The sequence below is a fragment of the Erythranthe guttata genome, chromosome 9 (genome assembly GCF_056151865.1).
Source record: "Erythranthe guttata isolate IM_541 chromosome 9, IM_541, whole genome shotgun sequence".
NCBI lineage: Eukaryota > Viridiplantae > Streptophyta > Magnoliopsida > Lamiales > Phrymaceae > Erythranthe > Erythranthe guttata.
In genome coordinates this window covers 16,472,696-16,499,651 of record NC_142541.1, presented here as the reverse complement: position 1 = coordinate 16,499,651, position 26,956 = coordinate 16,472,696, and the positions used below count along the sequence as shown (strand labels likewise).

The 26,956-nt window shown below is 35.5% G+C and overlaps 8 protein-coding genes across 11 annotated transcripts; 3 read left to right on the top strand and 5 right to left on the bottom strand.

The window, feature by feature from the left end:
* Nucleotides 1–305: 305 nt before the first annotated feature.
* On the bottom strand, nucleotides 306–2,853 carry LOC105976054 (uncharacterized). Its single transcript, XM_013001335.2, has 5 exons — nucleotides 2,530–2,853; nucleotides 1,251–2,172; nucleotides 1,006–1,101; nucleotides 733–869; nucleotides 306–615 (listed from the first exon to the last, which is right to left on the bottom strand). The coding sequence occupies exons 1-5, from the start codon at nucleotides 2,736–2,738 to the stop codon at nucleotides 447–449; spliced, it is 1,533 nt and encodes a 510-aa protein (XP_012856789.2). The 5' UTR covers nucleotides 2,739–2,853; the 3' UTR covers nucleotides 306–446.
* Nucleotides 2,854–5,433: 2,580 nt separating this feature from the next.
* On the top strand, nucleotides 5,434–7,458 carry LOC105975611 (exocyst complex component EXO70A1). Its single transcript, XM_013000807.2, has one exon. It carries the CDS (start codon nucleotides 5,725–5,727, stop codon nucleotides 7,135–7,137), a length of 1,413 nt encoding a protein of 470 aa, XP_012856261.2. The 5' UTR covers nucleotides 5,434–5,724; the 3' UTR covers nucleotides 7,138–7,458.
* Nucleotides 7,459–8,217: 759 nt separating this feature from the next.
* Nucleotides 8,218–9,621, top strand: LOC105975426 (exocyst complex component EXO70B2). Its single transcript, XM_013000624.2, has one exon. The coding sequence runs from the start codon at nucleotides 8,218–8,220 to the stop codon at nucleotides 9,619–9,621; it is 1,404 nt and encodes a 467-aa protein (XP_012856078.2).
* Nucleotides 9,622–10,423: 802 nt separating this feature from the next.
* On the top strand, nucleotides 10,424–11,871 carry LOC148768230 (uncharacterized). The gene has a single exon (XM_088823170.1). The coding sequence runs from the start codon at nucleotides 10,552–10,554 to the stop codon at nucleotides 11,512–11,514; it is 963 nt and encodes a 320-aa protein (XP_088679296.1). The 5' UTR covers nucleotides 10,424–10,551; the 3' UTR covers nucleotides 11,515–11,871.
* A 45-nt stretch (nucleotides 11,872–11,916) lies between these two features.
* On the bottom strand, nucleotides 11,917–14,418 carry LOC105975991 (sm-like protein LSM1B). The gene is made up of 5 exons (XM_013001261.2): nucleotides 13,946–14,418; nucleotides 12,874–12,942; nucleotides 12,673–12,788; nucleotides 12,525–12,587; nucleotides 11,917–12,403 (listed from the first exon to the last, which is right to left on the bottom strand). Exons 1-5 carry the CDS (start codon nucleotides 14,004–14,006, stop codon nucleotides 12,326–12,328), a joined length of 387 nt encoding a protein of 128 aa, XP_012856715.1. The 5' UTR covers nucleotides 14,007–14,418; the 3' UTR covers nucleotides 11,917–12,325.
* Nucleotides 14,419–15,190: 772 nt separating this feature from the next.
* On the bottom strand, nucleotides 15,191–16,643 carry LOC105975427 (protein NEGATIVE GRAVITROPIC RESPONSE OF ROOTS). The gene is made up of 5 exons (XM_013000625.2): nucleotides 16,638–16,643; nucleotides 16,464–16,521; nucleotides 15,763–16,331; nucleotides 15,499–15,679; nucleotides 15,191–15,409 (listed from the first exon to the last, which is right to left on the bottom strand). The coding sequence occupies exons 1-5, from the start codon at nucleotides 16,641–16,643 to the stop codon at nucleotides 15,390–15,392; spliced, it is 834 nt and encodes a 277-aa protein (XP_012856079.2). The 3' UTR covers nucleotides 15,191–15,389.
* Nucleotides 16,644–19,004: 2,361 nt separating this feature from the next.
* LOC105975556 (Nucleoside diphosphate kinase family protein) lies at nucleotides 19,005–20,680 on the bottom strand. Of its 3 annotated transcripts, none has more exons than XM_013000754.2 (5): nucleotides 20,384–20,680; nucleotides 19,897–20,121; nucleotides 19,671–19,778; nucleotides 19,456–19,565; nucleotides 19,005–19,325 (listed from the first exon to the last, which is right to left on the bottom strand). In XM_013000754.2, the coding sequence occupies exons 1-5, from the start codon at nucleotides 20,440–20,442 to the stop codon at nucleotides 19,297–19,299; spliced, it is 531 nt and encodes a 176-aa protein (XP_012856208.2). In that variant the 5' UTR covers nucleotides 20,443–20,680; the 3' UTR covers nucleotides 19,005–19,296. The 3 variants fall into 3 exon arrangements, with proteins under 3 accessions (XP_012856208.2, XP_012856209.2, XP_088679294.1); XM_013000755.2 differs by having other exon boundaries at nucleotides 19,897–20,099; nucleotides 20,384–20,672; XM_088823168.1 differs by having other exon boundaries at nucleotides 19,897–20,163; nucleotides 20,384–20,520.
* Nucleotides 20,681–21,388: 708 nt separating this feature from the next.
* Nucleotides 21,389–25,688, bottom strand: LOC105976007 (uncharacterized). Of its 2 annotated transcripts, none has more exons than XM_013001282.2 (13): nucleotides 25,091–25,688; nucleotides 24,595–24,747; nucleotides 24,288–24,500; nucleotides 24,003–24,092; nucleotides 23,793–23,912; nucleotides 23,329–23,601; nucleotides 23,082–23,238; nucleotides 22,914–22,991; nucleotides 22,718–22,818; nucleotides 22,452–22,625; nucleotides 22,094–22,168; nucleotides 21,898–22,005; nucleotides 21,389–21,813 (listed from the first exon to the last, which is right to left on the bottom strand). In XM_013001282.2, exons 1-13 carry the CDS (start codon nucleotides 25,487–25,489, stop codon nucleotides 21,499–21,501), a joined length of 2,256 nt encoding a protein of 751 aa, XP_012856736.2. In that variant the 5' UTR covers nucleotides 25,490–25,688; the 3' UTR covers nucleotides 21,389–21,498. The 2 variants fall into 2 exon arrangements, with proteins under 2 accessions (XP_012856736.2, XP_012856735.2); XM_013001281.2 differs by having other exon boundaries at nucleotides 21,389–21,816; nucleotides 25,091–25,668.
* Between the last annotated feature and the right edge of the window lie 1,268 nt (nucleotides 25,689–26,956).

Genomic DNA, 26,956 nt, shown 5'->3' with positions numbered 1-26,956 from the left:
GAGCCATCAGATGTAACATCTTTTTAGTTGAACGTTGTTTAATTAATTAAACAAATTAGTTGAATTTAGATAATAAGTTGGAATTAATTGTCATTATTATTTGCTGGTAGTTGTAATACTCCTCTCCAACCGGACAAAGATTCCCTGCATAATAACATCTTCCTTTTGACTTTTTAAATTTTTATTTAATTTTTTATTTTATTTTTTCCAATTTAATGGACAATACTTCTGTAATTATTAATAGTTTCGTGATTTTAGGAATTGGTTCTTTTGTCTCTATGTTCCTAGTGTTCAAATTAACATACTATACTATTTGCATATTATGCTAATCACATTTAACAGAAACATATAATATTTTCTACAAGATTACTGATACCAACTCAAGAACTCTCTCTCCTAATGAACCAGAGTTTACACACACCTGTATATATATAAAAATGTAAAATTTATGCAGTTTTTTCTTCTTGATCAAGATTAACATCGGATAATAAAAGATCGTTGCTCTCGGCTAATCTGAGTTCGGGTGTTCTTACATTCTTGGAGGACGGTTTTATGAGTGTGAGAGTGTCGTCCTTGTCAAACTCCTCCCCGACATCCTCGGAAGAGTAAGCATACCTATGCACGCCACCACAAATCAACTTTGTCATGCTATTAAATTACGATAAAAATCAAATGCAGCGCAATTAATCATCAGCAAATTTAGCACACTGGAAACGAGAATTCAACGATTACCGCATTGAGTTCTGCGAAGGCGCCCAAAGAGCGCAGATGATGCACAGGACTGAGAAAGATAATACTTGCCAGAAGGCAGGAATTATCCATGCCTTCTGCCATTGCTCGTTGTATACATCATTCGACTTGAAATTAAGCTGCAAAATCCCAGGCAGTAACATCATTCAGTAGAACTACGGAAATCCGTAACTAAATTCAAATAAGCTCGTTGTTTATAACTATATTTTCAAGAATAAAAAGTAGCCTGACGAATAATACTTTCTCCAATATTACCTCATAACAAATCCAGCCGACGGACAATATAACTGCAACCGCTAACGCGTTAGTGAACTTCCTGTAAATATCTAATTTGGCAGTCATCCTCCGAGCCTGTTACATCAAAACAAGAAAAATATATGAAGAGAGATGTTTCACTCACGCTTACATTAACTTGCAATACTAATGCTCTGAAATTGATGCGCGAAGAATGAAAAAATCGTTAGGAAAGGAAATTGGGATACAAAATGAGAACCGAGTACCTGAAGCTTATTTAAAGTTGAAGAAAGGGAAGTAAATATCCATATTATGAAGAAAGCATCCAAAATCGCCACAGGCAGGACGAAAAACAGTCTTGCCTTTCCCGATTGATCGCTCACAGCACCAACGTTTTCAATCAGCTCAAGCACTTCCGTTGCAACAAAGAAAGTCCCTCCGAGTAGAAGAACCTTCGACGTAAGCCCCCCTAGAGTAGGTCTAACCACACCATAACCCATCGAAACAATTAGAATAATCAATCTCGATACGGTCCGTTTCACAGATCCGAAAGTAACTGCCCAGACAGTGATCCCAGTTGGTCTTACACCCGTTTCATTGAACTCAGCGTAATCATAGTACCACAGTGCCATCTCTAACATTCCCAAAGTGATCACTAGTGTAATAGAGTTCTGCAAAGGAAGAACTTCTCTCCAGAATCTCGCGTACTGCGAGAACCAGAAAAACCCGAGCACCACAAATGCAAGAGACATAAACAAATAGAACTTCATAAGAGGCGCCATTCGACCAGGTAGGTAACCAGTCGGATTTTTCCACACAGTCTTCCCATTAACAACGACAGCATCTTTAAGCTGTGGATCGCAGTGAATGAAATACAGGTTGTACATTCCCGTTTTCGTGATTTGTATCGATCTTGGATACAGAGTAGTCTCTGTCTTATCAGCGTCGAATGAGGCGCCAAATACTTGTGGCCAACCCGGATTATTAGTCGACGGGCGGTGAATGATTTCACCTTGCTTGCAAACTCCGAGTTTCGCAAGATCTGCAGAGCAGCACACAGCTCTTTGACCCCCATACGCAGATCCCCCTATTGTCTCCCTATCGTCCACCTCGAATACAATCACATGAACCGATCCTGAGCTGAAATTCGAAAGCTCCAACGGCCTTCGGAATACAACCTTTTCGAACCTAGTTTGGAACAAAACAGATCAGAAATTGTCCAAATATAGATTTTTTTTTTTTGTGCTGGTATCTGCAAATTCAGCATTATTGAAAATTGAAATACAAAATGTGCAGACATGATTTCCTCTGTCAAGCTATTTAACGGATTAACCAGGAATTAATATTTCTATTTTCCATCAATAATCATTTGCACGATCTCATACTTACACACAGATAATTAGCTCCAATTTCTAAGTCCAAAATATAGATCTCGCCAGAGCACCACTGATTAAGCAGATTCAAGCTAAAACCCCATAGTAAAACTAACATCATATCAAATTAACGCAGTGGAGAAAAAGGAAGGAGAAAAAAAGGAAAATTCACCGAATAAAAGAGTCTGCGGGGGAGGACTCGTTGAGTCCAGGGGCAGAAGAGTAAATTCCCTCGCTTCCGCCGTGGAAGACGAACGCATTGCCTTGCGCGGCGAACTTCTCTCCGTTGTACTCGTGAACTGACGCCTCAATGCATGCTAGCAGCGCCGCCACCGCCGCCGCCAGGGGTAGAAACGTAATTACGAAGCTCAGGCGTCGCATTGCTGTCGCGTGGGGTTTGAGTTGAGCTTAAAACGTGTGACGGATCTGCTGTAGAGAGAGAAATGAAGACGAAGGCGAAAATCAGTCGTTGAGTAAACATTATTTTTAATATTTTTTTGACTCATTAATGAACAGAAGGGAGGTGATTATCTAGTGAGGAGGAGTACACTGTAACAAGTACGTGTACCAGATCCTCACCGTTGATCTGTATCTTGATGCGAATACTCTCCAGATGAACGGCAATAAATTATTTTTGAAATCGCCTATAACTTTTGCTATTTAAAATGTTTGAATTATTCAATTGGATTATAATTTATCAGTATTTATTCTAAATCGAATTGTAATTGGTGAAATTCGAAAATTCTATAAAAATACATCATAGTAATAATTTTGTAATGTAATTTCGGGAAAAAAATGAAATTGAATCGTAAATCGAAATCTTGTATATGTTCCAATTTCAAAAATAAAAAAATAAAACAACTGAAAATAATAACTAACCTATCCTAAAATTAAAGGAACACTAATCAACTAGTATTAAATAAGGGGAAATATGCAATTCCCCCTCAAATGGAAAATATTATGAGTAAAACTCATTTGACTTTTAAGACTTTTGCACAAACCCACATTCCAAACTTAATTAGTGAGACCCCTCAATTAAACGTGATATGACATAAGTACCCTTATTAATAGTTTTAATTATAAATCAAATATTTAATTACGATATTTTTCTATAACCGAACAAATCTCAAAATACATACAATGCCGTGGGAGCATTCTCTCTCCATCCCACGACCACCACCACCCTACTCCCACAAAGTTCTACACTTCCTTTGCCAACTGGTACACATACTAGCTCTTGTTGCATATTTTTTTATGTTTCTGATTTAATTATATATTTACATAGACAAACAAAACACACAGAGTTCAAAGGAAATTTTGGAAAAAAAAATATTTTATTTTATTCTACCTGTGTGCATGAAGACTTCATTGGCTTTGTCAGATATGAAGGCCACCATCCTTACCGTCGTCTCTCCCTCCCTCCCTTTAGTTATTTTCGATTTTTTTTCATTGTGTTTTTCTCCCCAGATCTGAAGCAACAACACTAATGTGACTATAGTCTGGTTCGAATATGACTATTGCTGATTTACTCGATTAGTGATTTATTAATTTCTTGTTTGTTATGCGAATCTTGAAAACCAGAGTATATGATGATGAGGAAGAGTGGTTCCGATCAATTCTCACGAATTCAAAGAAGGAAGATGCGATTCAAAATCAATACGAGTTCTAAAAAAAAAAGAGGTAGCTAAGCTTCTCGGTTAATCATACAGAAAAATGAAATTTTGTTTATCCGATCACATTGCAAATTAAGTTCGATATTCTGGGTTTTTTTCCAGATCTATCCGCCACCACCACCATCGTCGCCGTTAGTATTACATTAAAAATCAAGTGATGAATTTGACCTTTAAATTGGTTGTTGGATGTGTTTGACAGGTGAATATTCCTACCTAGCCAAAGATCAGAAATTGTTCAGAGCAAAATTTATGAGTTTGTGTCGTCGAGTTGTATCTGATTTCATTTTATCTCGATTTACAGAGTAGTCACATAATAGTCATATTCTTACTGTTCTGTGAATAATTATGACTATTGTTGATTCACTCGATTAGTGATTTCATGAATTTCTTGTTTGTTCCTCACGCTCTCTTTCATTCACCGTTATTGTCGTCGTCTCCACCTCCTTCCCTTTCGTTATTCTCGATTTTTTTGTTTTTTTTGCTCTCCAGATCTGAAGCAGAAGCATTAACGTGACTATAGTCTAGTTCGAATATGACTATTACTGATTCACTTGATTAGTGATTTATTAATTTTCTCGTGTTCGTTGTCTTTCTCGATTTCTCTCTCTTTACACTACCGTTGTCGTCGACTCCCATCCCTCTCTCTAGTTATTTTTCTATCTTTATTTATGTATTTTTCGATTTTTTTCTCAGATCTGAACAACAGCAGTAACATGACTATAGTCATATCCGAATATGACTATAGTCATATTTATGTATTTTTCGAATATGACTATTGTTGAATATGTTCTATCTTCTCGTTTTCAAGTTGACTTCTAGTTAGTAGATTCAAATTGTGAGTTTTTGTGTGGATGTTGATTGGATTGTTTTCATAAACAATAGGGAATCTTCGTTGTTTTATATGATTTGGTAAACATGACTATGCCATATAATCGGAATTTTTAAGTTCATAATGCAAAAAAAAAAAAAAAAAAAAAAAAAAAAAGAATATGACTACAGTTAACATATTCAACTATAGTCATATTCGGCCTTGCAAACATGTGGAGAGAAAAATTTCAATTTTTTGTTTAAAAAAAATTAAAAAAATATATTTTTATCAAAAAATATTCAAAATGAAAATAAATAAAAAAAAGCTAAATAAAGTCCGAAAATAATAAAAAAAAAAAAAAAAAAATAAATAAAGTTCGAAAATAGTTTTTTTTTTTTTGATTTGGTAACAATTTTTTAGGAATTTACAGAAAGAGAGAAAAAAGGAATAATTGAGATAATTATACAAATTAATCCTAATTAGCGAGATTTAGGTGCCTCATTAATAGGAATTTGTAAATACTAAATACTAGATAATTATAAAAAAAAAAAACGTGATATGTAAAGGGTGAGATTGGAAATAAATATTTTAGGGGGTTTTCACAAAAAAAGAATTATGGTATGGGTATATCACCATTTTTCATCTATAGGAGGGGTGTATTGCTAATGACCCCATTAAATAAACCGTAACAAAACACTAACTAAGAGCCTACAACGTTGGTAGCTGTTTGACTAATTATAATTAGTAATTAATATACTGAACAACTAATAAATAAATAATAAATCTAATTCTTAACACGCCGGAGATATCAGATATACGATATCCGGCGGCGCCGATCACGAAATCCAGCATTTTGTAGGCGGCGCGTACAGAAATTGAAGAAACCATGGCCTCCGGGGCACTCTCCGCCTCCACGCCGCCGAATATTCCGGCGCCCACGGATCGATTAGAGGATGAGTTCCGCCGTACCCTCCTCTCCGTCAATTTCCCCGTCGAAGCCGAGATCGTTCTCGATTCACAATACACCGACTTAAATGTGAAATTCGACCAGATCGAAGCCGTGGGCGTTCTCCGCCGCACCGCCGACCGAATGACCGCCGCCGGATACTCACAGGAGCGCGTCGTCGACGTGTACGCATCTGCGCGGAAGTCTCTCCTGGTCGAGATCTGCAAGGATCTCGATCCGAACGTCGAATCGGAAGAGCTCAAGGGCCGATGGACACGCGCCGCGAAGATCGCCGTCCACGTGTCCTTCCCCTGCGAGCGGAGATTGCTCGATCGGATATTCCCGGACCTCACCGCCGACATCGCCGAAGCTTGCTTCGTCGAGATCGTCGGAGATTCCGCCCTCTGTTTACTGAGATTCACTGAGGCGATTACCAACACCGAATCCCCCTGTAGAATGTTCTTCGCTTTAGACCTCTACGAACTTCTCTCCGGTCTTCTCCCTCAGATCCGTACAATTTTCGGATCGAAATCCGGCGAATCTATTTCGAACGAAGCTGAAAAGTCATTGTCCGGTTTATCGAACTGCATAATAACAACATTCTCCGAAAACGAGACAGCTCTGAATAGGGAAAAACATCGGATTGCAACGGAAGGTGGTTCGATTCACCCCTTAACGAGATACACGATGTGTTTAATGACTTACTTGGCCGAATACAAGACGACACTCTCGAAACTGATGGAGGAGGCTTCGTCGAAATTGGAGCTTCGTATTTCGCAGATAATTCTGGATTTGAAGTCGAATATGGAGTACAAATCAAAGTACTACAAGGACGCTTCGTTGCGCCATTTGTTTATGATGAACAACCTTAATTACATGGTTTGGAGAATAAAAAAGTCATCCAATTTGAAAACGATGGTTGGAAACGATGGTTTAGTGAACGAGTTAACGGAGGAGTACTACCGGGATTTAAAGTTGTACCTAGAGTTGACGTGGGAGAGCCTATTGGACAGCTTGAGAAGTACCGAGGAAGTGAAACCGGGGGTTTTTTCGTCTTTTGTGTCGAAGAAGGTTGTCTACAGACAGAGGCTTAAGGTATTCTACGACAAGTTTAAGAAGGTACGTGGAACCCAGTCGAGTTGGATTGTGAGCGATGAACAACTGCGTAAGGAGGTTAGAAGTTACATACTTAGTTTGGTTATTCCGGTTTATACTTCGTTTCTTGAAAAACACGGAAGCGATATTGAGAGAGGTGACCACCCTTGTATTTGCATTAGCCACTCGGTCGAGAAGCTTCGCAAAGAAGTCGAAGAAATGTTCCAAGATGAATCAACAATTAGTTTCGAATACTGAGTCGGTTAAATTAATTATAAAAAAAAATCTCTCTTGTTTGGGCCGTACTTAGTCTGCTTTAGTTATGTGACCTTTCCGATAAAAATGGTCATTTAGAGAGATGTAAATTTTCCCAGACTCGGGTAGAAAAATAACATAGTACGTGCATGCATGCATACTAAGGGGAGTTGCCATGCACTACGTGTTCTCTTTTTTCTTTTTCTTTTTTTTTTTTTTTTTCTTTTTAGACGTTCTCTATTTTTTAGTTGAATAAGTCAAAGTTGTAATAAGTCAAAATTATTTTCCAATATAACAATTTATTTAGTGATGCCTCCGCTGAAATATTTTGGTGATTATTAATCGTTGATCTGCACATAATCACAAATATGTATGTATATTTAGTAGTAAGTTATTTTAATATATACAATGATTAAAAATTACCGTGTGTGCATCTAGCTCAATGACTGTATATAATGGGAAATTAAATGCTATATCTGGTTATTTACACTATGTGGAGTTGAATCATTAATTGACACATAATCTCACACACAATCAAGTGTACCTGTGTTGATTAGTATTTATTTAATTAAATATACTGTTCAAATTCACCCGATATAAATAATCAAGTGTAGAATCTAACTCCTCGGTCAATTAATTCCATCAAAGGTCGAGCTCAAGTTTCGATTTAGCCCATCTCTCATTTAGGCAATTAACCCAATGCATATTTCTCTCTTTTTTCGATTTAGGCCCATGCGATATATTTTTAGCGAAAATATGAAATTGGGTTGGAAATCGAAATCTCGTATATGTTCCAATTTAAAAATAAAATAATATAATTGGAAATAATAACTAACCTATCCTAAAATTAAAGGGAACACTAATCAACTAGTAAAAAAATCTTAGCAAACAAACACTAACTAAGAAAGAGCCTACAAAGTTGGTAGCTGTTTGACTAATTAATAATTTAATATACTAAACAACTAATAAATAAATAATAAATCTAATTCTTAACACGCCGGAGATATCAATACACGATAACCGGCGGCGCCGGTCACGAAATCCAGCATTTTGTAGACGGCGAGTACAGAAATTGAAGAAGCCATGGACTCCGTGACACTCTCCGCCTCCACGCCGCCGAATATTCCGTCATCCACGGATCGATTAGAGGATGAGTTCCGCCGTATTCTCCTTTCCGTCAATTTCCCCGTCGAAGCCGAGATCATTCTCGATTCGCAATACACCGACTTAAATGTGAAATTCGAGCAGATCGAAGCCGTCGGCGTTCTCCGCCGCACCGCCGACCGGATGACCGCCGCCGGATACTCACAGGAGCGCGTCGTCGACGTGTACGCATCTGCGCGGAAGTCTCTCCTGGTCGAGATCTGCAAGGATCTCGATCGGAACGTCGAATCGAAGGAGCTCAAGGGCCGCTGGAAACGCGCCGCCAAGACCGCCGTCCACGTGTCTTTCCCCTGCGAACGGAGATTGCTCGATCGGATATTCTCGGATCTGAACGCCGACATCGCCGAAGCTTGCTTCGTCGAGATCGTCGAAGATTCCGCCGTCCGTTTACTGAGATTCACCGAGGCGATTACCAACACCGGATGCCCCTCTAGAATCTTCCACGCTTTAGACCTCTACGAACTTCTCTCCGATCTACTCCCTCAGATCCGTACAATTTTCGGCTCGAAATCGGGCGAATCTATTTCGAACGAAGCTGAAAAGTCGTTGTCCGGTTTATCGGACTGCGTAATGGCAACATTCTCCGAACACGAGAAAGCGTTGGATGTGGATAAATATCGAACCGCAACGGCAGGTGGTTTGATTCACCCCTTAACGAGATACACCATGTGTTATATGACTTACTTGGCGCTATATAAGCCGACACTCTCGAAACTGATTGAGGAGGCTTCTTCGAAATTGGAGCTTCGTGTTTCGCAGATGATCGTGGATCTCAAGTCGAATATGGAGTGCAAATCAAAGTCCTACAAGGACGCTTCGTTGCGTAATTTCTACATGATGAACAACCTTAATTACATTGTTCGCAAAATAATAAAATCGCGCGAGTTGAAAACGATGATTGGGAACGATGGTTTAGTGAACGAGTTAACGGAGGAGTACTACCGGGATTTAAAGTTGTACCTAGAGTCGACGTGGGAGAGCCTATTGGACAGCTTGAGAATTACCGAGGAAGTGAAATCGGGGTTTTTTTCGTCTTTTGTGTCGAAGAAGGTTGTCTACAGACAGAGGCTTAAGGTATTCTACGAAAAGTTTAAGAAGGTGCGTGGAACTCAGTCGAGCTGGATTGTGAGCGATGAACAACTACGTAAGGAGGTTAGAAGTTACATACTTAGTTTGGTTATTCCGGTTTATACTTCGTTTCTTGAAAAGCACGGAAGCGATATTGAGAGAGGTGACCACCCTTGTATTTGCATTAGCCACTCGGTCGAGAAGCTTCGCAAAGAAGTCGAAGAAATGTTCCAAGTTGAATCAATAGTTTGTTAAGAACATTGAGCCGGTTAAATTAAAAAAAAAAAAAAAAAAAAACCCACTCTCTTGTTTGGGTAATTAGTTTTCGTTAGCCTAGTTATGAGACCTTTTCTATAAAAATGGTCATTTAGAGAGAGAGAGAGATGAGAATTTTCCCAGACTCAGATAGAAAAATTACTTAGTACGTACGTGCATGCATACTGGGGAGAGATGCCATGCGTTCTCATTTTTCTTTTCTTTTTTTTGGTTACATGTTCTCTATTTTTTAGTTGAATAAGTCAAAGTTGTTATAAGTCCAAATTATTTTCCTATATAATAATTTATTTGATACTACATTAATTCCGTGTGTATATGGATGATTATTAATCGTTGATCTACATATAATCACAAACACCCATGTGTATGTATATTTAGTGGTAAGTTATTTCATTATATCAAGTTATATAACATTCAGTGTATTTCAACAGGTGTAGCATCTCAATAACTGTATATAATGAGAAAAATCACACACACATCCATGCGTATGTGTGTTTAATGAATATTTATTTAATTAAATATACAGTCTAAATAACCAAGCGTAGAATCTAACTCCTGGTGTATAATTGGTCAATTAATTCCATCAAAGGTCGAGCTCAAGTTTCGGTTTAGCCCAGCTCCCAATAAAGCATTAAGCCCAATGCATATTTCTTTCTTTTTTCGATTTAGGCCCATGCGATATTTTTTTAGCCAAAATGTATTATTAATTAAATACTTATTTTGACCCCTCAAATTAATTTAAATTGTAAAATAGCCTCAAAATTGAAAAAAAAAATACCTCTAGTTGTTTTGCTGCTTCTTCGTTCATAGCTCAAATATTTGTCCTGTAAAAAAAATCCCGCAAATATGATGGCAGAAAACCCTAAAAATCTACTGTCACTCACTCACACTGAGCTACAGTGAAGAAAAATGGAAGCAGAGAACGAACAAGATCCATTCGCCGTAATATTTAGTTTCTGCCGGCCAACCGCTTCACAGGAGGCGGAATTCCCCAATTGCCCGATGGATCGGGAATCCGAGATGGTTCGGAGACCCGACCCGGTGGAGTGTTCGTCGTCGTCATCCGACCCGACTTCTTCTGAACAAACCCCAATCCGCATGGTTTCTCTCCCCGCCACTTCGGGTTCGTCTCGGCAGCAATCGGAAGAAGATCCGGTGTTCCACACCCCGCCGGAGCACCACAACCACTCCCAGCTCTCCTCGTCGGAGGACCAAAACGGGGATGGGGGTTGTTGTAGATCGGAAAAAGTTAGGGTTTCTGAAGGGGAATTGGAAGATGAGGCCGATTCACACAAACTGATGGCTCTGATTGACGAATTGGAAAGGGATACAGTTCCTGTAGATGAAACCGAGAAGATTGCGTCCGAAACTCAGGTGATTGAAACTGTTGATATTGATGAGGTTATCGTTGCTGATAGTGAGGATGCTGGTGGAGATTTGAATGGCATATATGTAAATAGAGGTGAAATTAGGACTGAAGATTTGGATGGCATAGAGGTAAATACTTGTTCAACTGGTAGTTTGAATAGTAGTAGGATCGAGGAGGACATTCGCAATATGAAACCGGATAGGGTTAGAGAAGATGAAAAGATATGTGGAGACGGATGTCCGAAAATCGATGATGGTGAGAAAAAAAGGCGGAAATTGCCTGCATCGTTATTCTATACGAGAGCGAAGAATGTGGAGGGAAGTGGTACTTCGAACGGTGGATTAGTGAACTTTGTGGATATACTCAAGGTGGCTGTTGGTGGAGGTGAGGATGGTGGTGGTGGTGCCGCCGGTGAAGAAGATGTTGACTTATTGGAAACGGCCAAGAGGCGTGGGTTGACTTTTCCACGGCCAAGGTGGTGGCCTCCCGAGGGTGATTTTTAGAGACGGTTTCAACGTGGTGCGATTAGTCTAATATAGTAGCTTTTTTGGTATTAATGAAGGTTGAAAAGAGTTTGGTTTTTTGGATTTTTGAATATATGATTAGTGAAGGTTGTATATATGTGGACTTACTTTCGAGAGACGACGAAGAGGGGCGGTCTGAAATTTCCATGGATACGAAACCGGCTCGTCGAAGGTGGTAATGTTTTGCCTCACATTTTGCTCTCAAAATTCGGAAATATTGGGATAATTGTAATTTTAGTCATCTTGTAACTTTTTTTGGTATTAAGTTATTGTAATTTTTGTTAACAAGATAACTTTTGGTATTAACTATTTTAAGTTGTTTGTTAGATTCCAAGACTCCTTTGTTTCTATAGAAATGGTCATAAGTTCAAGCAGAAGGAATGATTCAAAGCATTCATATATTGGGATACAAAATGTCTATACAATGAGCAACTAAGACGGAACAAATTCCGACATCCTTCCAAAAAACAAAATACGATGGAAGAAAACTCGGTTTTTATCCCTTCTCTCATCATAGTAAACACGCAATCTAATCCCAATTTTACGTTACCATGTGTCAGTACAATGAATATAGCACAAATGACGATACTTGAAACGTCTAAAAATTTAAATTATGTCGGTAGAGAATTTTAGTAGAAAGCAACAAAAGAAAGGAAAATCTTGCTCCGTCCGGCCCATGTTATATTTTTTTCCAGCATACTGCATCTGCGATAATATTTGCAGGTGACAACATTTGTCCTGGCCTTAAAAGCAAAACGAACAACTTCAACAGCACAAAAATATGCATATGTCAATCCATATCAAGAAAATCCATCCACTTTTTCATTGTGCCCTTGAGTTCCGAAGCTTCTCTCTCTGCTTTCTGTGCCTGCACAAAAAAAAACGAGAGAGAGAAAGAAAAATACTTAATCATATAGGAAAAATAAAATAAAACAGAAGAACTCTACTTCCCTTTTGTACAATTAAAAAGCATCACAATTAGAGCTTACCCTTTTTATCTCTTCCGCTGAAACACGAGTCATGTGAGGAGGGAGCTCGTCTTTTTCCAAATCCTAAAAAACCCATATCACATCTTATGTAAGACCGTTAAAAAAAAACACAAATTAGGAAATTGACAGTAATTTCTGCACAAATTACCAATTCTCCGATTAAGACAACATTTTCGCCACGGATCACATAAAGGCCTAATGGGATGTCACAATAAAGTTCACCGACAATAACACGCTCACATGCACCTTCTAGGACAGCATTAGCTACAAATAAGACATCAATTTTGTTAGAATAGACGACAATTTTACAGCATGGCAGGCAGCATACGTAATAAATTCAAAGTCCTACCAAATTGATCAAAGGAACGAAGAATCCCTAGTAGTTTTCGGCCATCTCGAAGTAATACAAGAAGTTTCTCTGTGGAAAAGGCAAAATTTCAATTTAAAGGTGAGAACTTAGAAGCAGTTCAAAAAAGATTTCAAAAAATAGATGCTTAAGAAAAGATGAGGAAAGAGTAGAGAGGTTTTGCACCACAAATCTAACACGGGGAGAAATTAAAATTTACAAATTTACTCGGACACAGCTAAATCATAATTTAATCTCATTATCAGGTGTTGTGATATTTGTAATTGACCGGAAATATAGTACTGAAAAATAAATAATTCGGAACATATATATACAATCTTGATATTGCTAAACAATTAAACATCAACAACGATAAGCAGAGTGTTTCCATACACCCCAAAAGATAATGCACAAGCCGATAGATATTATCGGATTGTATGAATGAAACCCATCAAATTTGCTACTTTAAATTTAACAAGCACCAACATAATCCCTAAAAATAGAATCTTTAAATCGAAAACTGTTTGTCTCCATCAAATTAGCTACTCCAAATTTAACGCACACCAACACAATCCTTAAAAATCGAATCTTTAACTCGAAAAGTGTTTATATCCATCAAATTTGCTACTTCAAATTTAACGCACACTCCAACACAATCCCTAAAAATCGAATCTTTAACTCGAAAAGTGTTGATCGCCTATCAGCATTCACAGCATTTGCTAGCGAAGTATTTTTTTAATTTTCTTATCAACTGCAAATCGCTCTTCTTACTTAAAAACGCTCGGAAAACAGCATCTACTCAATCATAAAGGAAGATGATAAAGAATCAAAGTAAAAGGCATAGTACTTATAAAAGATAATTTCAAACACAAATTATCCTCAACAAAAAAACTACACATGGAACTGCTAATTCAGAATCTACCCAACCACCATTGTAAGAATCTCAATAAAAAAAGATGATGGAATTCAAATTCCAACCTCAAAATACTGATTTCAACAACACAAAATATCTCCCAAGAAAATTCAAGAAACCAATTAATAACAAAAATAAATAAATAAATAAAATAAACCCTACTGTCAAGATAGCTCGCAAGAGAAGTTGAGGTGTAAACATCTTCAGGTCCTGCCCACGACATCGATTTAATTCAAAAAAAGACCAACTTTTTTCCGTTAATTACCAAAAAACCAGCCGGAAAAATCTTCCAATTTCGATTAAACCCAAATCGAATTGGCAGCTCAGACTTCGGGGGAAGAAAAAAAATCTGAACTTTGGTAAATCCGCTAAACCCTAATTGAAGAAAACGAGAAAATTGGGAAGCTTTGAAATACAAGAAATACAGGGGGAGATTGTGTTGACTTTTTGTTGAAGATCTGATCTAGGGAATTCAATTAAACCTAATCTCTCATGAGTATTGGGCTTATCCCCAAATCGCTTTATTATGGAATGGCGCTTGGTTTTCTTCTTCTCTTCTACTACTACTGCACTTCTTTCTTTCTGTATAGATTTCCAATTTTCTTTTTGCCCATTGAGACCTTCATCTTTAAAATATTTGCATTCTGACCCTTTGGAATTTAATAGGCAATATTTTTGGTAATTTTAAAGTTGATTTTTGCAAATAACTAGTTTTATTGTAATTCTAAAACGTGTACACATCTTTGTCATGTATTTTCTTGCACACTTTCACATTTATATATTAAGAGTAATTGTTTGATCTATCTAGAAAAAGAATCAAGTAAATTTATAAAATTATAAATGTTTGTATTATTTATAAACTACTGATGGGGGGCTCAGTTCGGTAATCGTGGGTCGAACACTATCCAATGGCCCTAATGGTGAAGGAAGGATTGGGCCGAAACGAAGAATATGGGGCCAAAAGCCCAATTAAGTTCGGAAGTTCGCCGGAATAAAGAGTTTGTGGGCGCGCCGAAGATCGCAAGTCAACGAAATACTAGTTCACTTATGAGTTCGCTAAGGTACTTTGAACAGTGTGTGACGGCAAGCTGATGCAGAGACCGATAGAAACTAAAGATACGAAAGATATATGTTCTTTGTAACTAGATAAGGAAAGAATGTAGATCTTACGTGAGAATCACGGAATCATGATCGAATCTTGGACCAATTAGGAGACTTCAATGAAAGGAAAAACAATGGTGAATGTGGAAAAATGTATGCTTTGCAACTTAAGAAACTTACCCACATCACCACAAAAACTAGAAGAAATTTTTGTTTTACTGAGAATATTACATTAACATGTGTGTATCCATCCTAAGATACATACAACCATGAAAAAAAAAAAAAAAAAAGTTGATCTTTTTCTCACTAACAAGAAGCTTTTAATTTCCATATACGAATTTTATTGGCAACATACGATGCATGCTGTTGTAATATAAACCACGACAGCGCCCTTCACCATCACGTACTTTGCACCTTGTTGGTCCACGACGTGCATCGCGAGTTGCTAAAAAGGACTTTTTTTTCTTGTAGTGAATTATTTTTCCATCTTCAATTTGAGCAGTGTCTAAATCTCTAGAACAATAACTGCTCACAAAAAAAAATATTGTTTGTCAATCCCATATTTATGTAATAAGTTCGGAAAAAAAAAGAATTTAAAAAAATTACAAACTCACATTCAGAATCAGTTTTGTCCCATTTAGATCCCTCTTCACTTATACCATGTGATTCTTCTACTTCTTCTTCTTTCTCAGCTTTCATCTCCGGCTTGTAATAATTCTCAATGTATTTCTTCGTCGACGAAGTTCTTGAACATTTCTGCGTGTATATCGTCTTCGTCAGCATTGTCCTAAGAAGCTGCAAAAAAAAAAAAAATATCAAACAATTTTTTCTAAGGTTTTATTTTCAAATTATTCATATGTAACAACAGCTCTTTTTACCTTCTCCATTCTTGATTCTTGAAGTGTGTCTCTAAAACTAGTCGTTGGTCCAAAGCCACTTCGACAAACAAACATTTTCTTGACGAGAAAAGACAACGACTTTATCCCGATTGTCTTGTTACTATTCTTCTTCTTCTTTTCGTAAACATCTTTGCATCTTCCTAGAATAATCCTGATCGTCCGATCGATTTCTTCTTCCTCGTCTCTATTGTCAGAGTAAGTGCTGAATCTGTTGGAATTAATCCTGTCCATTTCCAAGCTGGAGGGGCAGTTTAGGAACCGATCCAACGGTAAATTAGCAACGGATTTTTTGTCGGTGGATTTTGTTGCTGATTTTTTCGATAAGAGTTTCGTCAGCTCCTTTTGTAACTTGACTACTTCCTCAGCTGTGAATTCCGAAAGATCCCCTGACGAATATTCCTCTTCCTTTAGTGGAATAATCTCATTTTTATGTGGATTTTTTTCATCAACTTGGATCGTATCGGCGGTGTCGCCGAACGTACCAATGGCAAGCAATCCGTGGGGCCAGTCACTGAATTCTTCCTTTGGAGATTCTTTCTTTGCATGATCTGCATTATATGTAATTAAAAAAAACATAAGTAACTAACTATATATTAAGTTAAGTATAAAATTTCATTAGTGTTTTTTTGTGACAACACGTAAGATCGACGATTGTTAATGAATATCGAAAAACTACTTACTCGAAGCGGGAACTGCGTTTTGTGCTCTGGTAAACTTGTTCTGCATCCAGTTGAAGAACTGTACCAAAAAACACACAATGAAAAATACATTTAGATGTAACATGAGAAAGAAGGCAATATTTTTTGCAAAAAAATAAAATAAAATTTGATTATAGAATTAGCAGAGATTCTCACCTTCATATTTTGTCTACTGTGGTGAAAGAAGCAGATCCTAGGAGCCAATGAGATTTGAGCTTTGGGACTAATAAATAAAGGATTAGTGTGCAATTAAAACAATGGCCAAATATAGAGAGAAAAGCAGCTTTTCTATTGGTTCAAGTTCCCATATATATTATAGAAATTATTAAAATAATATTCAAGATTTACAAATATTATGCAAAACAAACATTCATCTCTCTTTATATTTTATATATTTTATAGTTTAATCCTAGAGATTAACTAGAGTACTTTGGTGATCTTGAGGTGATAAAGCTCAATGCAGCTAATCCCGAAAAAGGGATTAATCACTATTCATTAAGCGCTCGATTAAGGCTTTAATCGATCACTAAAAGTCTAGAATAATGTCATCCCAAAAAAGAAAAAAAGAATCGTTATACAAGAAATGCCTACTAGACGAATTATATCTTCGTAACGAATGAACATTATTATCATTATTATTTTTTTTCATTAACATAGAAAATGAAGAATGATTTAATGAAGATTTCGATATATTATTAAAATCGAAATGCGTTTTTATAAACTCGTGGATAATCTTCCTCAGACTAGGTGCAAAGAACTTGCACAAGTTGTTGTTGAAGATTTTACATCATCCTTTTTTTGGGGGCACTTTAAACAAAAGCAAATGGGAAGTACATGAACTGATTTATTAATAAAAATGTATTATCTAAGGACCAAAATGAAAATGAAATGATTATGAAGTACTTGCATGTAAATTTTTTTATTAGAATATTTTGTCAACACTAACGTCGTCAATAAAGATCTCCATTAATATTGTAATGCAATGCTTATTTTTCCTATAAATGACTAAGAAATGTGAAATTAAAAATTCCGCCGATTCTGATTGGAAAATTTTCTAATTTTGAAAGAAAAAAGTTAGTTCAAATTCCGAAAATTTCAATTTTCGATCTTTCCAATTTCTTCTGAATGGAAGCGATTTTTTTTTTTTTTTTGAACTTACGGATTTTTTTTAAATATATTTCAAAAGTGTTAATTTCAATTCGATCCGATCCAAATTAGGGCAAAATGTGTCGTAGATTTCATCTTTATCTTTGTGGGTATATTTCAATATTTTGGCGTATCATATCTTGACACTTGTCTCACTCACGTTCACCAATGGGGTCGGGTTGACTTTCAACTGTTCCTATATTTGACTACTATACAAGTGTCCTCAATTTCTGTTAAATCGTTTATTGAGCTTTAGCAATTTTTTCTATTTTCTCATCTTTCCGAGGTTTATGTGAGTTTCAATTCTTGAAGATAAATGGAATATTTATTTGCAAATATTTAAACAAATTGATTAAAATAATATAAATTAAACTCTTTGAAACTATATAATATAAATTGTTAATAGTGTGATTATAATCAGTCAATTTGTTCGATAATGAATCAACCAACTTGCTTGATAATGGGTCGATTATATATTCTACGATATACCAGGTGAATTTTACGGTTTTACAGGATCACACATGCATATAAATCAATATAACGCACACAATCACAAAATTTAACAAACGCGTAAAACGAAAGTATAGAAATAAAACGTCATCGTAGTCGTCACATATTTCCTTCAAGCTTCTTTGAGCTTCCATATAGAATTCCCACATATTCCTCGAGATGCATGTGAAATAAAATTAATAAAAAGAGAAGAAAAAAAAAAAAGATAGCTCAAGAAAATTACCCCAATCAAGAAAATGATCAACTTTTTTTTCTTTTTAATTTTATTTTTAATTACAAATTGACCAAAAAAAGAGAGTGAAAAGCCCACGTGGGAGTGAGTACAAGTTGTTAGATTATATGTCTAGGGGGTGACAATTCCAACTCCATAGTTGTAAGAAAAATCATGACTTTCCAAATGTGGAATGTTTTACATCTCAATTAAAGAAAGATATTTTGAACAATATATATATGTATCTATATATATATATATATATATATATATATATATATATATATATATATATATATATATATATATATATATATATATATATATATATATATATATATATATATATCCTCCATTGACCCAAGTCACAATCTTATGGGATCTTAACATGTATGTATATATATATATATATTCTTGTCACAAAATCAAAATCTTGATCCAAAACACTAGTGCTAAGATATTGTGTACCTTATTATGACACTAACAAATTTATTGGTCCATATTGTTCAACTATATACCTAGTTGAAATTAATGAAGCATTATATTGATGTGTGTGTGTGTGTGTGTGTGTGTGTGTGTGAGAGAGAGAGAGAGAGAGAGAGAGAGAGAGAGAGAGAGAGAGAGAGAGGAAGGAAGCGAAGCAAACTAAACCAGTGTTTTAAAATCAATCAAAAGTCGATGCATAATATGTACCCGTCTATATAATTATACATCATGGGCTAACACACGAACCAAGTCCGGATTTTCAAATCATATAAACCGCCTACGCTCGGATGAATAATGGTAACTCTTAGCTATCTATCCACATGAAACTTTTACGAAGTAAATATCGAATCCATTACACAAAAGAAGCATACACTTGCACTTACAAGGTTATGTTGTAGTGATAAAACGTGCGCGCACGAGGTAAAAATTTAGAGCATGATTCGTTTCCGAGGACTAGCAACTTTATAGTTCATCGTGCCTTTGGGATACGTCTGCAGCCAAAAAACGCAAATTATCATTATAAACTAACAAAAATAAATAAATAGAATTACATGTACAGTTAGCATATATTAGAAAATCAAACAACAATGTAAATAAAGACAATGCAACAAATGATTTCACCTGAAGTTGACTTGTCAAAGAAAAACGATATTTCTCTCGCAGCAGATTGCGGCGAATCTGAACCGTGAACACAGTTTCTTCCCGTGTCGACCCCACACAAAGCTCTGATACTACGGTTTTTAATTAAAGAATAAAAATCAATTTAAAGAATAAAAATCATAGAAAAGTTTTCTCAATAACAAACGATGACAAACACGCGAAAGTATCTAAAAAACCTTGTTGGATGAGTTTCTTTAGCTGTATTTGCATCTGTAGGTCCAATCAAAGCTCGCCAATCAGATATAGCGTTTTCCTTCTCCAAAACCATTATTACCACTTTGCCACTAGTTAAATATATAGTTAGACATTGGAATATCTATTTATAGCTCGAGATTTAAGCAATGAAATATGCAATTGATTATTAACAAGGATTATATTTCTAACGGCATTATTCGTATATACCTCGTCATGTACTGAACGAGGCTCGGGAAAAAACTCTTCGAAGAATGCTCGGCGTAGAAACTTTTCGCCGTATTCTCGTTTAATTGAAGCTCGATTTCGTGGGCGATTTCGAAGCCGGAATCCAAAATGGTTTTCTTGATGACGTCAGCATATTCGCCTTCGACTCCGTCCGGTTTTATCATCGCTAGCGTCTTCTCTTTTACCTTATCCACATTAGCCAATGATCTATAGCTCAAGCATTAAAATACAGGCAGTACTAATTTTAACCTAACCAAAATTAATTAATTAAATAAATAAAACTACACAGTATTTTGATCTTGAATTTTAGAGCCAACAGATGTTTATTTATTTAATTTTTTTTTCTCACAGACATTTCTACATACATGAAAACTGCATACATATAATTAATCAGATAAGATAATTGGTCCAAATTAACAAATAAAATAAAAATCAAGTTCCGATCCACTCTAATTATATTTTTTCTCACCGGTAGAGAAAGACGGAAAGGCAGAGGAAAAGGCAATTCTTCTCGAAGCAAGTGGCCATTTGAAAAACCCTAAATTGAAAGCAAGAATACACACAGTACTAGGTGTTTTATCCGCCGGGAGAAGAAGCGAATTTCCTGAATTTTGAATAATAATTGCAAGAGCGGGAAATACTTCTCACTCCTGTTCCGAGAAACGTCGCCGGTCTGAGAGTGTGAAGAGAGAGAAACACGTCGGCGTGTACGGACCACAGACAGTGTCACTAGATTTCCGGTGTGGGCTATTTGAATTGTCTGTACAAAATATATTCTGGGCCTGTTTGAATTGGGCCATAAGATCGATCCATGATGATAGTATAATTGTGACTCGAATTTGATTTTTTTTTCTTTTTTTCTTTTTTTTTTTTTTTTTTTTTAAATTGAATGTATTAGGGTGATAATCGAACGGAATGGATAGAAATCAGAACTATCACTTTCGGAAAATTTATATTTTTTTATCGGATTTTAAAAATAATTCCAATTTTGTTACAAACTAAGTGGAGTGATCATAAACCCGAATTTCGAAAATTAGAATGATACATCATAATCATAAATATTCGTATAACGAAATTTAAAAATTCTATTTTTTTTTCCCCACATACGGCGCCATTTGATCATCTGCTCTGGATTGTGATTTGTGATTTATGTTGGATGTTAGTATTCCGACGACCAAGTCAGTAATTTTAATAAAAATGCATTCTCTCACAACTTACAAATATTAGAATTATTGTTTTCACCTTTTCACAATCGTTGGTGCTCGGTATTTATAGCCAGGTTCGGACTTCAACATCCTCGTTGGATTTGGTTTTAATCTCTCTAGTCATGTCAGTAAAAAAAAGAATCGGCGGAATTCAAATTCCATCAATCGTGTCATGTCACACAATATTACCAAAGATCTGATTGGACTTGCATTAAATATTGTCTGAAAGTAGTGCCGTTGTTTAGCTTGCCATTTTTTACTTGCCCGAATACGAGAACAACATTTTTCTTTTTTTGCAAAATAGAAACATAATCATTACACATTAGTACTCAAGATTATTCAAACATTGGAAGCAACTCCTCTATGTATAAATATATATCTAATCACAGTCACAAGAACATACATCACAGCACATTTCAATGCACCCAAAACACGCAAGAGCCGTACACAACTGCGTAAGAGCGATCGCACATTGATCGTTAAGCCGATTACAGAACTGAATAAAACACATGCAGCAGCAGCAATCCACTAATCTCCCGCACAAATTCGAAGCAACTTTAAATATTATTTCCGTATTTTCGTACAATTTCGGTTCCGCATGTTCAGGTGCTCGATTTTCAACCGTCGCCTCAATATTTCCATACCCGATTCCAAGTCTGCGCATGTATATCATATTCTTCTGCTCTTTAACCGTCTTCTGAAAAATGGAACATTTATTATTTAAAAAAAAATTAAAAATAATAATAATAATAATTGTTGCTCGAAAGAATTTAATTACCTCTTGTAGTGTTTTTCGATTGGATAGTGACTTGTTTTTTATAGTCTCGACTAGAATTATCGTGGTATACTCGGACGGTACCCCTGTAAGCAGGCTTAGTTTTGTAGCCTGCATGTATTTATTCAAGAGGTGTAGCTAGTTGTACTTTCGGTTCTATAAGTAGTACATTGATTTAGAAGAGAAGTTGAAGACAAACCTTTTCCTCTAGTTCTTTGCTCCCCGAAAACCATGCATTTGTCGTAAGCGCGTTGATTTGTCTCCGAGCAAATATCTGCAATCGAAAACAAATTTAGTGGTTTTTAACTTGTGGGAATTTTCCAAATGCAAATTTACGAGTTTATTGCATTTAGTACCCCTATGTTATATCGAGTTGCTAAAAAACTTCTCGTGTTATTAATGCATTTTTTTAGCAACAATCCCCTAAATAGTGAGTCTTTTTAGTGGCAGTTTTTTTTTTAAATAATTATGAGGGGTGTTTTAGCAATTAGAGAAAATACAGGGATGACGAACGAAATAAACTCGTAAACTTATTGTAAACAAGTGGAAAACCTTACTTTGTCAAGAGGGATATCTTTTGCATTTTGAACTTTCATCTTCATTACAAAATTGCTTGAATTTGCGGCTAAAGTACCGTTAACTTCAACATTTTTAGGGAAGTCCCCACAAAATCTTCCCGTTATAAATAACGGACATCCGGACAATAGGTCTGCAATATTAAACGGAAATATCTGCAGCCAATTAAAAAACAAATTGAATAATTAGACTTAGATAGTTAGATGCATAACAAATTATTTTATTTTCTCTTAATGACATAATGTACCTCGAGGGAATCGAGATTTTTCAAAGCATCAAGGGTTATATCTGCAACTATGACCGATGATGCATTACTAATCAATCTTTCTAATCGAGAGTTTATCGAACCTGCGTAAAAAAACTGGTACACTCTGTGAAATTTATGTTTATTATAGTAAACACTAATGGGATTTTTTATTTTTCGTTTTTCGTATAGACCAAACCTATATCGAAGGCAGCATCATAGTAACCCCTTCCGATTTGTGCAAGCATTTGCAAGAAGTAATGGTTGCAGTATAAACCTAACAAGAAATAAAAGCAACGAATAAATTAAAAAAAAAAAAAATCGTCAGAAAAAAAAAAATTCGTATCAAATTTGTCGAACACCTCACCTATCCCAAACGTGCAGATCCGAGGAGAAGTCAACCCTCCCTTCACAAGTTGAGTTCTCATTGAATCACAAATGCCCTTTTCATCTTCAACTGATCCATCGGTTATAAGAAAAATTACGGGAAGTAAATCGCCGGTTTTTGAGAACATTTTTATAGCCTAAAAAAGAGGAAAAACACACTCATTTATCGATGAATAATTTCACGAGAAATTCAATGATCAAATAGACTGTGTTTATTACGAAAATACCTGGTTTAAAGGAGCTGAGATGTTTGTGCCGCCCTTGGCTATAAAATTAACCTCAATCCATTCAGAAGCTTCTTTTATCGTCTCCTTATTCGCCGGAACCAAATTAGACGAAGAAAATAACGAAGTTTTTTCATTGAATGCTATAACATTGAAAGTATCTGTCGGATTGAGATTTAATAAAGAAGCCAAGATTGCGGTCTTGACTTTCTCAAGTTGACTTCCTTGCATGCTGGCGCTTACGTCGACTATATATACCACTTCTTTTCTAAAAACCTGTAAAAATAATAGCCGATTAGCATTAACAGGGGCATGATGTATACGAAAATCTTTAGTAATTTGCATAATGCAAGACAAACGGATCGGAGTCTAGGACAAGTTATTACGCAAATCAAGAAGTCGACAATTTATATATGTAAGAGGAAAAAAAAACAGAAATTGCAATTAGTGAGAGATTAATTGCTAACCTTAGTACTAATTGACCTTTTCCCTGGGTATAGATAACAGCAAAACATTTCCCTTCGATCAAAATCGTTCGTAGATGGAGATTGCAATAATAAACCGCCAACAATTTCACTCGAACAAACCTGACGAAAAATTAATTAGTTAATTACTAGGCGATCGAAACAAACGAAAACGTTGCACAAAAAAAAAGGTAATAACTAAATATGTCGTACATTGTATGAAAAACTGAAGTCGTTCACGGACCACATCGGAACTTCTCTCTCGCAACGAAATCCGATTTTGGTATCTTCCTCTCCGATTCTCTTTCGCCAACCGAAAAAACGAGATCGTTTTACGATTTTTTTTTTCAATGCAATTATTATGATATATATATATATATATATATATATATATATATATATATATATATATATATATATATATATATATATATATATATATATATATATATATATATATATATATATACACAGATTGTTGAATAAAAAATGGAATACCTTTAGAGGATGACTAGTGCTCCGAAACGAGAATTCTGTTCCGGCAACGGAATTAACGTTAACTGAAATCTTTTCGTTTTTTACAAAGTTTTTCGACACGGGATTAACATACGAAGGAAAAGTGAAAGGTACATTGAGGCGAAATTGTCCGTCTTGATATAATAATTTCTGGGACCAACTAACTTTAACAGTCAACATGGTTCCACCACTAACCTGGGAAATTAACACAAAATTGTAACATAATAATCATGTCTTAAATTAAATGAAGAAAATCAATTTAAAAAAAAAAGAAGGAAAGATTAACTACCTTGGGAATTTTGAGTGTGTATATTTGGCCTTTAATCAAGAATCCATCTTTACTGCTCTCTACTTTGGCTGCATCTGCAGTTTCTTGCAGTGAGATCAATTGTGTACTGTAGGATTTTGAAGGGGTTTCGATTTCTACACCTAGAACTGAACCCTGTTAGCCAAATAATCCTTAATAACAAAATATATATTTTCCAACTTAATTAATTTATATTATTACACTTTAAATTAACCAAATTTACAATAGTACACCCAAAAAAAAAAAAGAGTTCTTTTTCATAAACATATACTATTACACTTCAAGAAAATCAAATGAAGTGTCGTTTTAATTGAAATAACAATTTACACATTTATATTTTTAGTAGAATTGACTTTTTCCATTTAAAATAAAAACTAGATAATATTTAATAGCTTCTTTAATTGAAAATCTAAGGGATGAATAAAAAAAAAAATTAATTACTAAAAAATAAAGAAAAATTAAAGTGATTAATGGGCACCTGTTCACCAATCGGCACAGCAATGCGGCAGTAGCAGCTCCTACTCGCGGAGACGCAGTGTACCCTCCACGCGCCGCCGACTGTAACAAAAGCCGTATCCAGACAACAGTCGACCTCCACCGAAACCCCATGCATGTGCAGCGGAATCAGCGCCGGCGTCTCGCACCTGCCGTGAACGTACGGCTGGTAGCTCGGTACGTCGGGATTATCCACCACCGCCGGATCGTTAACCTCCGCGTACACCATCAGCGCCGCCGGGAGGTAACTCTCCGCCTCCGGCGACATCTCAGCCGTGCGCGGCGGCACCGACACGACGGCCGCTGCTGCGTCCTTGCCGTAGTAGATTCTCTTGCAGAGGCGGAGGCCTACATCAACCGCCGCGGAGAATTCCGCCGCCATTTTTTTCCCAACTGGGTTTGTGTAGATGAAGAGCTGCAAATGTGGGATTCCGATGAAGATGGTGAATCAGTGTATATAATATCGACGACCTTTAATTTGGCGTTTATTATTTATTTAATTAATTAATTAATATTTTATTTAATGAGGTTTGAACAAATATGAATGAAACTGAACTTTATGAGTATTAAATAGAGTATTTAATTAGCAAAGTTAATAATGGTGCTTTAATTAAACTAAAGTGCTAATTAATTACAATATAGGGCCTTGTAGTTGTAGCTATTTGCATATTTAGCCTCTCTTGATTATTGCAAAGAGAATGATTATGGTTAAAGTTAAGCATGTTTAATTAACTCGAGGGTTGATTAGTGGAGATTAAGTTAAGCATAGATAGTGGGGTAACTTTTAAATATTCAATTAGTTAATATTGTCTGCCATAAATTAAAATAATAATGATGAAAGTGAATGCTCATAAGATTAACTAACTATTATCTATATTGATTTATTGCTACAAAATACTATTATTGTCACTTTCATGTAATTGAGACCTACTAAGGATTACAAAGACAATAAAATAAATCAACTTTTTGTTTATATACATTAGTAAAAAGTTGTGATTGGATATTAAATAATTTTGTTTTAATAACCGACCAAAAAATTAAAGAAAGAAAGAATCTTATCTTTCTAAAAGAGACAGAATTACGAGAGTGTTAGGTCTGATTTGGTCATTGAGATGCTACGCATGGTCATATACTGTCGGTGGATTTTAATGGTTAATAGAATTAAATAATCATCCACTAAACACACGTACAAATAAGTGTATGTGGGATTATATGCAGATCCACAACCCGAGTGTAACATCGAATAAATTAAATTGTCGGAGAAAAACTACAACAATGAAAATATACAAAACATGTAGGGCATGTGATATTAATACGAGGATACAAAATAAATTAAAATAATAATAAATTAATTTTAACTTTATTGAAACAAACAGATGAGACACTAGATCATGGGATAATTAGTCAATACCCTAGTTAATGAGTTGGGCACATTGCATGAGCTATAGCCTATAATAACCTACTACCTTAAAGTTTTTTTTTTCTAAAAAAAATAAAAAATGATTTTAGTTTTATAAAAATAATTTATGAAATTTCAATAAAATTGAGTGAAACATAAAATTGGATCGTTCATTATGGAATTTAATAGCTTATAACAAAATTACTTATTCTTAATAATCCTAGATGAAGACAATTTATAATTTAAAATATTTTAAGCAAATCCAAGAAATAAATCTCTTTACCTGGCAACAAGTTTAATTTAAGGTTCAATTGTTCAACTCTTTGCATGTGTCCCCACTTCTTGCAATTGAAATCGACTCTTTTTAATAATAATAATAATAATAATAATAATAATAATAATAATAATAATAATAATAATAATAATAATTGAAACGTGGCAGCAAAATAT

Coding starts and splice junctions, on each gene's coding strand:
- LOC105976054 (XM_013001335.2), bottom strand. CDS start 2,738: ATGCGACGCCTGAGCTTCGTAATTACGTTTCTACCCCTGGCGGCGGCG. Junction 2,173..2,529: donor CCCGCAGACTCTTTTATTCG/GTGAATTTTCCT, acceptor GTTCCAAACTAG/GTTCGAAAAGGTTGTATTCC. Junction 616..732: donor CCTTCGCAGAACTCAATGCG/GTAATCGTTGAA, acceptor TGGCGTGCATAG/GTATGCTTACTCTTCCGAGG.
- LOC105975611 (XM_013000807.2), top strand. CDS start 5,725: ATGGCCTCCGGGGCACTCTCCGCCTCCACGCCGCCGAATATTCCGGCG.
- LOC105975426 (XM_013000624.2), top strand. CDS start 8,218: ATGGACTCCGTGACACTCTCCGCCTCCACGCCGCCGAATATTCCGTCA.
- LOC148768230 (XM_088823170.1), top strand. CDS start 10,552: ATGGAAGCAGAGAACGAACAAGATCCATTCGCCGTAATATTTAGTTTC.
- LOC105975991 (XM_013001261.2), bottom strand. CDS start 14,006: ATGTCGTGGGCAGGACCTGAAGATGTTTACACCTCAACTTCTCTTGCG. Junction 12,943..13,945: donor TCTTGCGAGCTATCTTGACA/GTAGGGTTTATT, acceptor CCTTTTCCACAG/AGAAACTTCTTGTATTACTT. Junction 12,588..12,672: donor TTGTCTTAATCGGAGAATTG/GTAATTTGTGCA, acceptor TGGGTTTTTTAG/GATTTGGAAAAAGACGAGCT.
- LOC105975427 (XM_013000625.2), bottom strand. Junction 16,332..16,463: donor AAACGCAGTTCCCGCTTCGA/GTAAGTAGTTTT, acceptor CATATAATGCAG/ATCATGCAAAGAAAGAATCT. Junction 15,680..15,762: donor AAGAATCAAGAATGGAGAAG/GTAAAAAGAGCT, acceptor TTTTTTTTGCAG/CTTCTTAGGACAATGCTGAC.
- LOC105975556 (XM_013000754.2), bottom strand. CDS start 20,442: ATGGCCACTTGCTTCGAGAAGAATTGCCTTTTCCTCTGCCTTTCCGTC. Junction 20,122..20,383: donor CTTTCCGTCTTTCTCTACCG/GTGAGAAAAAAT, acceptor CTTGAGCTATAG/ATCATTGGCTAATGTGGATA. Junction 19,779..19,896: donor CTCGTTCAGTACATGACGAG/GTATATACGAAT, acceptor ATATTTAACTAG/TGGCAAAGTGGTAATAATGG.
- LOC105976007 (XM_013001281.2), bottom strand. CDS start 25,489: ATGGCGGCGGAATTCTCCGCGGCGGTTGATGTAGGCCTCCGCCTCTGC. Junction 24,748..25,090: donor CTGTGCCGATTGGTGAACAG/GTGCCCATTAAT, acceptor TTTGGCTAACAG/GGTTCAGTTCTAGGTGTAGA. Junction 24,501..24,594: donor ACACACTCAAAATTCCCAAG/GTAGTTAATCTT, acceptor TTAATTTCCCAG/GTTAGTGGTGGAACCATGTT.